Source organism: Neophocaena asiaeorientalis, unplaced genomic scaffold, assembly GCF_003031525.2.
Source record: "Neophocaena asiaeorientalis asiaeorientalis breed wild unplaced genomic scaffold, Neophocaena_asiaeorientalis_V1.1 scaffold474, whole genome shotgun sequence".
Classification (NCBI taxonomy): domain Eukaryota; kingdom Metazoa; phylum Chordata; class Mammalia; order Artiodactyla; family Phocoenidae; genus Neophocaena; species Neophocaena asiaeorientalis.
The window spans coordinates 165,177-178,823 of NW_020175391.1; the positions used below are offsets into that span (position 1 = coordinate 165,177).

General features: G+C 47.3%; 1 protein-coding gene across 1 annotated transcript; it reads right to left on the reverse strand.

Annotated features, from left to right (window-relative positions):
- Positions 1–2,876: 2,876 nt before the first annotated feature.
- On the reverse strand, positions 2,877–13,427 carry LOC112413764 (serine/threonine-protein phosphatase 6 regulatory subunit 2-like). The gene is given in 7 exon segments (XM_024765825.1): positions 2,877–3,013; positions 6,921–7,271; positions 7,347–7,374; positions 7,377–7,844; positions 7,847–8,436; positions 8,439–8,605; positions 13,324–13,427. Coding segments are annotated over 7 exon segments (1,845 nt in total).
- Between the last annotated feature and the right edge of the window lie 220 nt (positions 13,428–13,647).

The window sequence follows — 13,647 nt, forward strand, 5'->3', positions numbered from 1 at the left end:
GCACACACACACACACACACACACACACACTTTAGGAAATTCACACATCCCCCTCATAAGCCTTTCCATGGCAAGTGGGAGATGGGGGCAGTGAGTGCTTCAGCCAAGGGATATTCTCCGGTCTGGAATGAAAGGGCAGGCCTTTTGAGTTCTACAAGGTTTAATCTATTGAGAGATTAAATAAATTAAATAAAATTCCATATCTACTTTTACTTACTTTACCAGAGACCAGAACAGAAGGCAGCCTGTCCTGAGAGCCCCCATCTTTGGATCATCTAATTACCCAACTTCTTTCCCACACCCAGACAGCTGACCACTGCTGGAAGAAATCTCATAATTCTGCCGACTGATGCCAATGCACATACACGGTTTCTAATCCCAGCTGGGTCTTTAACACTACTTGGCAACTCTTACTTTTCCCAGATGAACATTCATACCCAGTTCTCACGATGGTCATTCCAAACCTTGTGTAATGATTTTTTTTTTTTTTTTTTTATTCCTGGCTGTGTCGTGGGCTTTCTCTAGTTGCGGTGAGCAGGGGCTACTCTTCATGGCAGTGTGTGGGCTTCTCATAGCGGTGGCTTCTCTTGTTGCCGAGCACAGGCTGTAGGCATGCGGGCTTCAGTAGTTGCAGGATGCGGGCTCAGTAGTTGCAGGATGCGGGCTCAGTAGTTGCAGGATGTGGGCTCAGTAGTTGTGGCTTGCAGGCTCTAGAGCGCAGGCTCAGTAGTTGTGGCGCACGGGCTTAGTTGCTCTGCGGCATCTTCCCGGGCCAGGGCTTGAACCCGTGTCCCGTGCATTGGCAGGCGGATTCTTAACCACTGCGCCACCAGGGAAGCCCTGTATTGATTCTTTGAGCTTTAAGAGTTTTCGTCTGTTAGAAGAAGAACAGTTGCACAAATTTAAATCCACATCCTCCAGGGTTTTTATCTAGTTTTATCTAGTTTCTCCCTCCACTTGTTGCTCTTGATGCTTTTATTTGTCTATTTGGATAGTTATTTATTTATAAGAGGCTGGCACTGGGCTGGACTCTAGGATACCTACCATGGTCTCTGTTCTCATAGAGCTTACAGCCCAGAGAGAGACTATCATTCAACAGATATTAGAAATATGATGAGGGGCACTAAAGGGAAAGTAGAGTGTATTATTCAATGTATTGATCTGGAGGTTTCAGAAAGGCTTCCCTGAGGAAATGTTATTTAAAGCTGAGTCTTGAAGGATGATATGTCAATTAGGAACACTTTGGACTGCACATAAGAGAAAACCTGACTAACAGTGAAACCATAAGAATATTTCAGAAGCTTGGAAGCAAAGGGTTCCAGGATTTTTAAGTGGCTCCACAATATAAAAAACCATGAGTTGACACTTCTGCAATTTTCTTGGCTTTTCCCTCAGTTATAAGAAGGGTGCCACAGACTCAAGTGTGACTTCCTTCCATAACATCACCCCAAAGCACAATAAAGAGAAAAGGCTCTGGTTCCCGATCAGCTCTCTTTTAAAAGGGCACAAAAATTCATCCACAAGTTCTCAGGAATTTTCCTCTTGTGTCTTTTTTTTCCCTCAGAAGTGTGTCATATGCCCACCTCAGGCATAGAAGAAGCGGGTTACCATGATTGACCTAGCCCAATTATGATTCATCCTACAGCACAGTGAAGATATTGCTGCCTATTGGATCCCTCAAATGAGGGTCAAAGGGACCAACAGTTCTGGACATGGAAGCCTAGATAGTTCAGACAAACCCTCATACCAATAAAACCAAACCAAAGCAAAACAAAAACTTTAAAAAGTCATCTTAAAAGCATCGGAGAAATAAGGAGATTTGAAGAATTGCTGAATTGAGATGCTGAGATACTGAAGAGCATGAGAAAGTGAAATGAAACCTTCCCTAAAGGCTGCTTATGCCTTGGGGTTCTTGTTTTGGAAAAGGCTGAGCTGCAATACTGGCAGCCTCAAGGGGCTAGGGTGAAAATTTCAGACTTATGTGGCTCCAGATTGCTAGTGCCCTCAGGAGCTGGCAAAATAAGTTCTGTTTAGTGGAGATATTATCTTGAGCCTCAAGGAATTTCTATAAATAATTTATCAAAAACAGTGTCCAGCACACAGATATAACCCAAGGGTATAAAACAGCATAAATAAGAACAACAGGGGGACTTCCCTGGTTGTCCAGTGGTAAAGAATCTGCCTTACAATGCAGGGGACGTGGGTTCCATCCCTGGCTAGGGAACTAAGATTCCACATGCTGCGGGGCAACTAAGCCCGCGTGCCGCAACTATTGAGCTCACGCGCCACAACTAGAGCCCGTGTGCCGCAAACTACAGAGCCCACGCGCCACAACGCCTGGAACCTGTGTGCCACAACTAAAGAAGAGAAAAACCCGCATGCCATAACTGGAGAGAAGCCCACGCGTCACAATGAAGAGCCCGTGCACTGCAACTAAGACCTGACACGGCCAAAAATAAATAAAATAAATAAATAATAAATAAAATCTAAAAAAAAAATAGAATAGGTACCATAGATAATAGAGAGGCAGATGCCACTATATCTTTCACTGCCTAGCCTCAGAAGTGACATACCATCACTTCTGCCATGTTTGATTGGTCACATAAACAACATGAGAGAGGGACTACACAAGGGTGCGAACACCAGTAGGCAAGGGTCAGCGGGGACCATCCTGGAGGCTGCCTGCCACAATCAAGAACCACACAGGGTAAGGATGTCCTCAATCTCTGCTTCCCATCAGTGTTCTTTCGAAGTCTATCCAGGGGAGTAAAAAAGAAAAAGAAATAAAAGACAAGAGGATTAGAAGGAAGAAACAAAACTATTGATACTCATAGTGGTTGTGATTGCGTGCATAGAAAATCCCAAAGACTCTACAGTTAAGGCACATCTTTCCCTCCCACGGTCACCTCTGGGATGCCAGCGCCTAAGACCACATCCTGCAGTTCACAAGCCAGTTCCACTGCCAGTTCCACTGAAGGGGAGTTAGAATCCACAGCAGATATACAAGGTTGACCTGAAAAAGTTGAAGCCAATCAAAAGAGACAGGAAAGGATAAATCTCCAGATTTCTTTTTTTTAAAAGTCTAAACAATATAAAAAATGAGGAAAAGCAAAAGAGAGAGTTAAATAAGAAAAAAAAACTACAGAGTGAAGTAAGTCAGAAAGAGAAAGACAAATACCGTATGCTAACAGATATATATGGAATTTAAGAAAAAAAAATGTCATGAAGAACCTAGGGGTAAGACAGGAATAAAGCCACAAACCTACTAGAGAATGGACTTGAGGACAGAGGGAGGGGGAAGGGTAAGCTGTGACAAAGTGAGAGAGTGGCATGGACATATATACACTACCAATCGTAAAATAGATAGCTAGTGGGAAGTGGCCGCATAGCACAGGGAGATCAGCTCGGTGGTTTGTGACCACCTAGAGGGGTGGGATAGGGAGGGTGGGAGGGAGGGAGACACAAGAGGGAAGAAATATGGGAACATATGTATATGTGTAACTGATTCACTTTGTTATAAAGCAGAAACTAACACACCATTGTAAAGCAATTATAGTCCAATAAAGATGTAAAAAAAATGACATGGTAATAATAAAGCTGTATATGATATTTCAAAAAAAAAACAAGAATGGTATGTAAAGAATACCTTAAAGAAAAGGGAGAAGGAGGAGGAAGAGAGGAAGACTTACTAGAGAAAACGAGGAGGGTTTTGGTGCAGCCTTGGGTGCACAGGAGATAGGAAGTCACGTCTGGGACATTTTACATCAGGTTTATCAGTGGTCCTTGTATCAATACTAACCCTCAAAATAGTTTGTAAATGACTTTGTAAATGTATATTTTCAGTAGCCCTGGAAACATTAGGTTTTTTAGTAGCTAAAAACAAATTTTCAGGAGAGAGGAAATTCTACCTCACCTCATTATTTTTTACAAATTTAGGTAAATGTAAATGCATGTGTGTGTGTTTTAAATGAGGCTGTTGATATTTCTGCACAACCATAAATTAGTGGCATATCAAATTAAGGGAGACATATCACCTTGAGTGCAAACTTAACATTCCATAGGCAGGGAAGGGAAGTAGTTTCTATAGTGGATAAATACATCTTGGTGAAATACAAAGCATAAATCAATGGCAATTTGGAATCATAATTATGTATTTAACATGTCTTAAGTATTTTAAATGGTCTATCTTCTATACCCATGTTTAAAAAAATAACTTTAGGGACTTCCTTGGTGGTGCAATGGTTAAGAATCCACCTGTCAATGCAGGGGACACGGTCAATGCAGGGGACACGGGTTCGATCCCTGGTCCGGTAAGATCCCACATGCCGCGGAGGAACTAAGCCCGTGTGCCACAACTATTGAGCCTGCGCTCTAGAGTCCACGAGCCACAACTACTGAAGCCCGCGCTCTCTAGGGCCTGCATGCCACAGCTGCTGAGCCGGCATGCTGCAACTACTGAAGCCCCTGTGCCTAGAGCCCGTGCTCCAGAACGAGAAGCCACCACAATGAGAAGCCCACGCACCGCAACGAAGACCCAATGCAGCCAAACTAAATAATAAATTTAAAAAATAACTTTATTAAAGCCTATTCTGCATATCATTTAATTCACCTTTTTCAAGTGTACAATTCAATGACATTTTTAAAAGTTTACCAAGTTGGGTAACCACCACCATAAATCAGTTTAAAAATATTTTTGGGAATTCCCTGGTGGTCCAGTGGTTAGGACTCTGTGCTTTCACTGCTGAGGGCCTGGGTTCAACCCCTGGTTGGGGAACTAAGATTCCACAAGCCATGTGGTGTGGCCAAAAAAAATTTTTTTTTCATCACTCTAATAGGATCCCTCATGGCACATTTACTCTTAATCCTGTTCTCCCGCTCCTTCCCCAGGCAACCATTAATCTACTCTTTGTCTCTATAGCTTTGCCTTCTCTGGATAGTTCCCATACATAGAATCATACAATATGAGGTCTCCTGTGTTTGACTTCTTTCACTGAGCATGCTCTTTGATGTTCATCCAAGCCATAACATGTATTCTGTTCCTTTTAATTGTTGAATTGTATTCCATTGAATGGACATACCAGATTTTATCTATCCATTCTCCAGTTGATGGACATTTAGGATGTTTCCAATTTGGTTTCCTTTTTGGCTATTATATTATGGAAAAATATTGCTAGGAACATTTGTGTGCAAGTTCTTATGTGGATATATATATTTTCATAGCTCTTGGGAAGACACCAAAGAGTAGAATTGCTGGGTCATATGGTAAATATATTTCAACCTTTTGAGAAACTTCCAGTTTTCTGAAGTGACTGTACCATTTTTCGTTCCTATCAGGAATGTCTAAGGCTTCTTGTTTTACCACAACCTTGCCAACATTTGTTTTTATCTGTCTTTTGTTTTGGTATTGTTTTCTTTGGTCGACGCGTGGGCACAAGGGATCTTAGTTCCCCTACCAGGGATCAAACCCCGCCCCCTGCAGTGGAAGCACGGAGTCTTAACCAATGGACCACCAGGGAAGTCCTTCTGTCTTTTTTTTTTTTAATGAATTTATTTATTTATTATTTATTTATTTATGGCTGTGTTGGGTCTTCGTTGCTGTGTGTCGGCTTTCTCTAGGTGCAGCAAGCAGGGATTACTCTTCGTTGCGGTGCAAGGGCTTCTCATTGCGGTGGCTTCTCTTGTTGCAGAGCACGGGCTCTAGGCACAAGGGCTTCAGTTGTTGTGGCTTACGGACTCTAGAGCGCAGGCTCAGTAGTTGTGGCGCATGGGCTTAGTTGCTCTGTGGCATGTGGGATATTCCTGAACCAGGGATCGAACCAGTGTCCCCTGCAATGGCAGGCAGATTCTTTTTTTTTTTTTTTTTTTTTAACTCTCAACCACTGCGCCACCAGGGAAGCCCCTGCAGGCAGATTCTTAACCACTGCACCACCAGGGAAGTCTCTGTATTTTTGATTACAGCCATTTTAGTGGGTGTGAAATGATACCTCACTGTGGTTCTGATTTGCATGTCCCTAATCAAGAATGATATTGAGCATCTTGTCATATGCTTATTAACAATTTTTGTATCTTCCTATGCAAAATGTCTATTCAAATCTTTTGCCCATAGTTTTATTGGATTGTTTGTTTTCTTAGTACTGAGGTGTAAGAGTTTGGCTATTCTCTTCTGGATATACACCATGCTGTTCTTTTTTTTTTTTAATTATTATTTTTTTCGGTGAGAATAACAACTTTTATTGGGAGTTGTGGGATCTGGGTGCCCTGTCAGATTATCAGAACAGTAACATGAGATAACTCTGCACACCCCCAGGACAGCTCGTCCCCACCCTCCACAGCAGTTGCAGGGTTAGCCCCCGACCCCTGGGCACTGCTGGGCCCTCCGCACCCCGTCCTGCAGCCCGTGGCCAGCTCCTGCCAGGCGCCCCACTGCCCACTGCGGCGGGAAGCCTGGGACAGCCTGCCAGGCTGCGGGGGGCTCGTTTTATTTTTAAGTCAGTCAAGTTTGCAGCCTGGCTCAAGGCCAGCTCCCAGGGCCACCAGGCAGCTAAAACCCTGTCTGGCCAACCCAGCTCCAGACCCACATTTGTCCCCAGAGCCTCGGAGACCCTCTCCTGCGCTGGATAAAAAGTGCAAACATGTGGCTCTATCTGCGTTTGTTAAATAATGGATAAAAACAGGCTCAGAGCCTGTGGCGCCCAGCCCAGACCTCGGTCCTTGCGGCGTCTGGAGTCACAGCCCCCACAGGCAGAGCCCCCGTCTGAGGCCTTATTGCTGTGTGTGGGGCTGGACCCTCGAGGCCCACCCGGAGTCAGGCAGGAGAAATGCAGGCTGGGCTGTCCGACTGGTTCCAACTGCCAGCTTTACCAATGCAGCATTTATTTTAAATTAAATTAAATTTAATTTAAAAACACGAAATGCGTCACCAGGTAGTTTTCTTGGCTGGGGCGCCAAAGCTGGGTGGCAGCAGCAGCACCACGTGAGGCCACTTAAGGCAGCTCCTGCAGGCGGCGGCCCATCTGTCTGCCTGTCCTTTGTCACCGTCCCTAGGGCGGCCGCCATGGAGACAGCTGGGCCAGCTGGGGCTGCAGTGGTGACGGCCACGGCCAGCACTGGAGAGACTGCCAGGGTGGCCAGGGAGGGGCCGGCGTTGCTCAGTACTGTGGTGGCCGTCATGGCAGCCTTGGGAAGGACGGTCACGACCGGGGCAGAGGTCACTTCCACAGGTGCAAGGGAGGCCAGGTCTGGAGGCGTGCTAGTGGCGCACTCAGCCCACTCTGTGGGCCACACGGGCCCAGGGCCCTTCCCTGGACACCTTGCAGGCCACGTCTGTCCACAACACTTCCGCCCACATCTGGGGACTGACACGGGCGGCGGGGGGCGGCCTCCTGACCGGGACCCACACTAACAGCCTCCGAGGCAACAGCCGCCATCAGCTTGTCCTCACGGCTCTTGGAGGCCACCAGGGGCGCCTTCCTGGTAACACATGCGTTCCAGGCACCCGGAGTGGCCGGGCCAAGGGTTCTCTCTGGGCCCTGGTTCAGGCCACCCTGGGCATCGCCATGACCTCTGTCCACTGGGGAGCTGCACCTGGGCCCTGACTCAGAGCAGCAGAAAGGCTGGAAGCCAGTGAACTTGCCCCAGCCTTTCTCCTCTGGAGCCAAGGCACTGGGGGAGCTGGCCACCCACACACTGGAACCCACGCCCATCACCACTGCCGGGGCCGGGCCCGAGGCCATGGAATTCTCTGGCTCATCAAACACCGTCCACAGGGCACCTGCTTCTGAGCCACCCTCAACACGAGGACCCTCCTTCTGGGCGGCAGCCCAAGGGGCACCCGCCCGCCCGCCCGAGCCGTGTCCCCGTCTGCTCTCGAGCTCTCCTCCCTGCCCTGGCCTCGGCGCTCCGGGCCATCCTTCCGGCAGCTCTCTGAAGCATGAGGGCCCCCAAACCTGGCTCTGGTCACTTGGGCCACACGGACGTCCTCCCAGAGGTCGTCTTCCTTGTCGAAGGGCTGGATGTGGTCACTGCAGCAGGCCTCAAACAGAGCGGCACCGGGGCTGTCGACGCTGAAGTTGATCTCCAAGATCCTGTCAAATGGGGCGTTGACGCTGTTGTCCTGCTCAGCAAACTCCTCGTTGCTGAAGCCAAACTGGTCCACGAAGGTGGCTGTCATCTGCAGGACCTGGTACCCGGAGAAAGCCTGCTGAAGGGCCAGCTCATTAGGGAAAATGCCCTCCACGTCCTCTTCCTCACTTGAGGGGTGAAGATGGTGGGTACTAACCAGGTCCACCGCGTTCCTGTGGTTGGCCTCCATCAGCGTCTCCTCCACAAAGCTCTCCCAGCGCCCGCGGCAGTCCCAGGGGAGCCCTCGGATGACCTCGCTGAGCTGGGTCTGCATGGGGCCCCCCTCCAGGTTCTGCACCACCGTGTTGGCGATTGGGTGAGGTGTCCCATGTTCCTGTGCCTCATGCCACCCGCTGCCTGTGTGTGGTCACTGGCTTCCCAGGCCTCCGGGATCCTCTGGACCAGGCAACACTTCTGGAACAGGTGGGCCGCCACCATCGTGCTCTCGGGGCGGCTGGTGGCAGGCTGGGGGGTCGCAGAGCAACTAAGCCCGTGCGGTGGCTTCTCATTGCGGTGGCTTCTGTTGTTGCGGATCACGGCCTCTAGGTGCAGGGGCTTCAGCAGTTGTGGCACGCGGGCTCTAGAGAGCAGGCTCAGTAGTTGTGGTGCTCAGGCTTAGTTGCTCCACGACATGTGGGATCTTCCCGGACCAGGGATCGAACCCGTGTCCCCTGCTTTGGCAGGCGACAACCACTGCGCCACCAGGGAAGCCCCGAATGCATGCTTTAAAAGCCAGACATAACAAAGAATATATTCTGTCCCGTTCCATTCTCATAAAATTAAAAAATGGGCAAATTAAATGATTGTGCATTATTCACAACAGCCAAAAGATGGAAACAACTGAAGTGTCCATCAACAGATGAATGGGGGACTTCCCTGGTGGTGCAGTGGTTAAGAATCTGCCTGCCAATGTAGGGGACATGGGTTCAAGCCCTGGTCCGTGAAGATCCCACATGCCGTGGAGCAACTAAGCCCGTGTGCCACAACTACTGAAGCCCACACACCTAGAGCCCGTGCTCCACAACAAGAGAAGTCACCGCAATGAGAAGCCCGTGCAGTGCAATGAAGAGTAGCCCCCACTCACCGCAACTAGAGAAAGCCCGCGCACAGCAATGAAGACCCAACGCAGCCACAAATTAATTAATTAATTAAAAAAAAAAGTTACCAGGGGCTGCGGAGAAGTAGAAATGGGGCATAATTGCTTAATGGTCATAGAGTTTCTATTTGGGGTGATAAAAATGTTTTGGAAATTATATGGCAGTGATGTTTGCACAACATTGTGAATGTAATTAATGGCACTGAATTGTACACTCAAAAATGGTTAAAATGACAAATTTCATGTTTATATATTTTACCACAATCTTAAAAAGTTAATAATGGAATATACTGAAAACCATTGCATTGTACACTTTAAATGGGTGAATTGTATGGTATGTGAATTATATCCCAATAACGGTTTTTTGAAAACCTAAATGATTGTTTTTAGGATTCATATTTAGGTGGTAAAACAATAAAGAAAAAGCAAGTAAATGGTTACGATAAATATCAGGACAGTAGGACAGTGGTTACTTTGGGAGGGTTGAAGGAGTCTATGACCAGCAAGCAGTATTATGGGGGATTTCTGGGGTGAAGGCAATGTCCTTTTTCTTGAACTGGGTTGCTGTTGCAGGGGGGTTTCATTTTATAATAGTCCATTGAAATATACATTTATGTTTAGTGCATTTTAAATATGTGGATTATTTTTCACAATGTTTCTTTTCTAAATTTAAAATTCGGTAAGGGGATTTCCCTGGCAGTCCAGCAGTTAAGACTCCATGCTTCCAATGCAGGGGACACGAGTCTGATCCCTGGTCGGGGATCCGCATGCTGCGCGGCCAAAAAATAAAAAAGTTTAAAATAATAAAATTTAGCAAGAACAAAGTATTGGGGGATTGAGGTGGATGGTTCGTTGAGTAGATAAGAAGTGTTTGTTAACCAGTTGAGCAGAGGGGGTAAGAGAGTTCTATGCGGACAGAGCAGCATGGGAAAGTCCCTGAAGCACAAGAGTATGGTGAACCTGAGGAACAGAAAGCCCAATTCTGACAGGGCTTAGAGAACAAGAGGAAAGAGGTGTGTGTGACATGAAGTCCAGAGACTGGGCAGAGGCCAGATGGCAGAAGGCTGGGGCAGCCATATGGGGGTGTTTTAAACGTTGTCCTAAGGGACCAGTGGGATGTCATTGAGGGGTTTTAAAGCAGCAAAGTGACCTGCTCAAATCAGTCAGCAGGTCAATCTGCCTGGAGTGTAGGGCATGGATTGGACAGGCTCTGGGGAAGGAGCCAGGAGACTAGTTGGGAAGCTGTTTCAATAATCCTGAGGGTTGATGGAAGCTTGGACTAGGGTAGAGGCAGTGAAGAGGTGAGAAATGCAGCATCCTTGTGCCCTGTGTACATTTAACTTTTTTTTTTTTTTTAAGATCAACAGGTTTATTGAAATACAAGAGCAGAGACCCTCCTCTTCCCCTGAGGTCCTGGCAGTGTTGGCCTCAGGCTCTGAGTTTCCACGTGTCCTGCAGCTGGAGAGAGCACTATCTCATTTTTGTATGTAGTTGAAAATACTTTAATGTTATATTGTATACCCTATTATATACTGTACATTACTATACACTGGCTTATACATACATACTTGCACATACATTTTGTTTACAGAGTTGTGGACACAAAACCATGGCTGCTGTATTTTTTTTTTTTTTTTTTAACTTTTGGCCCCACGGTGTGGGGATCTTAGTTCCCCAACCAGGGATTCAACCTGTGCCCCCTGCAGTGGAAGTGCCAAGTCTTAACCACTGGACCGCCAGGGAAGTCCCATGACTGCTGTATTTTATGAGTGATTTAAGGGATTTCCAAAAGTTATGTTGACTATGTAACTTTTGCCTTATGTACTGACTTTAGAACCTAACCTTGGTATGAGGTGCAACTCCATTGTTGCTGGATGTAAGAGATATTTAGGAGATTTGGTGACTGATTGGAATAGAAGGGAGAAGGAGAGGGACTAATTAAATGACACTCCCAGGTCTGTTGCCTAAATAACTGAGTAGATGGTGGTTCTGTTTATTGAGATGGGGTTCACAGGGGTAGGGATAGTTGGAGGGTAGAGATGATAAGCTCATGTCAAAAATGAAGAAAAAGGTTGACAGATTGAATAGTGAACACCCATATGCCCACCATCCAGATTCTACAGGTCACTTATTGCTACATTTTCTTTTTCACATCTCCCCATATATCCAGAGGAATTCATTTTTGAACAAGCTGAACCTGTGCTACCTAAGGGACTTCCAAGTGTCGTGTTTAGAAGGACATTCAAAGAGCAGGCTACACATGCTGCCTCCTCTTTTTCACCTCCCATTCACAATCAATTCCCTAGAATTTGGCTTTTGACATCTTCCTCCTGAAGGTGCTTTTCACTAAGGACACTGACTACTGAGGACTCCAAAACTGAACGCTCATCATCATCCTGTAAAACTTGCTCCTCATTCTGCATATCCTTACCCAAACCTCAAACTTGGGAGTCTTCCTAGACATCTCCTGTAGCAAACAGCTTCTGTCAATCCCACCTCCTAAATGTCTTTAAAAGATGTCCCTTCCCTTTTACTCCTCTCTACCATTAACAAAGTTCTGGATATCAGAGTTTCTCAGTTTTATGGATATTGAAGAATTACAATTTCAACCTCTGAACAGGTTCGGGTCTCTACCCTCTCTCCAGCTCATCTACTCCTACCCACTTGTCTGTCCATCTAATTTATCTTTTTTTAAAAATAAATTTGTTCACATCACTTTTCTTTTACAACCCTTTATAGGTGCTTATCCCCAAGTTGGCGTGACTTCTATAGTGCTTCAAGATCTTCCAGAAAGCCTGAAATTTCCAACCTCATGCCTAGCTACTCCCCCACAGTATTTTTACTACTTAGTGGCTCTTCAAATATACCAACCACACTTCCTGCTTTATTTCCTCCTCCAGAAGACCTACCTGAAAGCCAGGCTAGGTGGCTCCCAAAGAATCCTGAGAATATCTATCATTAGATATTCAGGTCTCCATAGAGCTAAAAACCCTTGAGGACGATTTTTTAATATTCTTTATAGCCAGAATACTTAGCACTCTGTTTAACACAAACATACACGCTGTTTACTTCAGCTGAACTTTGCATACACCCAGTGCTTTGTTCATCCTCCCTTTCCCTTCCAGCAAAATCCTACTCAAGCTTGCATTCCTCCATAAAGCTTTCCCCGGCCCCTCCAAGTAGTTAGGGTCTCTGACTCCTTTATCTGAACTTAGTACATTTTATTTTATTTATTTTTTTCTTCCAGTTTTATTGAGATATAATTGACATCCAACACTGTATTGAATTTAATATATTTTAAGTTTTTCTATACAACGAATTGCCATAAGTGTTAACAGGTTCACCATATGGTAACTAACAGCAATCCTATTCATGCTTCGGGGCTCTGTGGAAAGCCACCTCCTCCATTTAACAGTACCCCGATTCCTACAGATAATTACTTCTTTTAACTCTCAGTTCTTGATGCTTATATCTATTTAGCACTTGATATTCTTTCATGATAGCTGCTTACTATTGCTTTCCTGGTTTCCTTCCTCTCCTCCCCGGTAGACTGTCAACTCCTCGGGGCTGGGACTGTGGTCCAACTCGTCTCGGACTCCCTCTCCAGACTTGGCGGGGCGCTTTGCAAATGCCGTACGAAAGCATCTCCGGGAAGCTCCTGGAGGGACAGAGCCCGTTAGTGGTGCCTCTGCCGGCGGAGCTGCCCGCCCGTCCGTCCACCGGCCGGGGCTCTGCCCCGCGAGCTGGTTTGGACCAGTACACCGAGGGCGGACGGACGCACGGGGTCGGGGAAGGAGTGCGCCCTGCCTCTGCCAGCCCGGTCTCTGACGCCCAGAGTCGATCAGAATGGGCCCAGGGCTTCCCTGATGGCGCAGTGGTTGAGAGTCCGCCTGCCGATGCAGGGGACACAGGTTCGTGACCCGGTCCGGAAGTATCCCACATGCCGCGGAGCGGCTAGGCCCGTGAGCCATGGCCGCTGAGCCTGCGCGTCCGGAGCCTGTGCTCCGCAACGGGAGAGGCCACAACAGTGAGAGACCCGCCTACCGAGAAAAAAAAAAAGAAAAAAAATGGGCCCAGACGTCTGCACACAGAAGCTGACGCCCTACGAGAGCGCTACCCGAGCGCGAGCGCGCGGCCGGGGTCGAGCAGGCCCGCGCTGGCCGGGTTGCAGTCGCAGGGGCGGGGCACGGAGTGTCTCTCGCCCGCTCATTGGCCCTCGTGCTGACGGACAGGCGAAGGAGCTGCTAAGGCGCTGATGGGTTAAAAACTGCTATGCGGGCAAAGTGTAAGTAAATAAATAAAAGGCGGTGGAGGAGCGGAGGGAATGGCGGATGTCAGTTTTAGAGCTGCTGGGGCTTATCTAGTCCCCGGCTGGGGAAGGACGGCAGTCCCTGTTTCACCCTCTTCCTCCATAAGCAGGGGACGTCCTG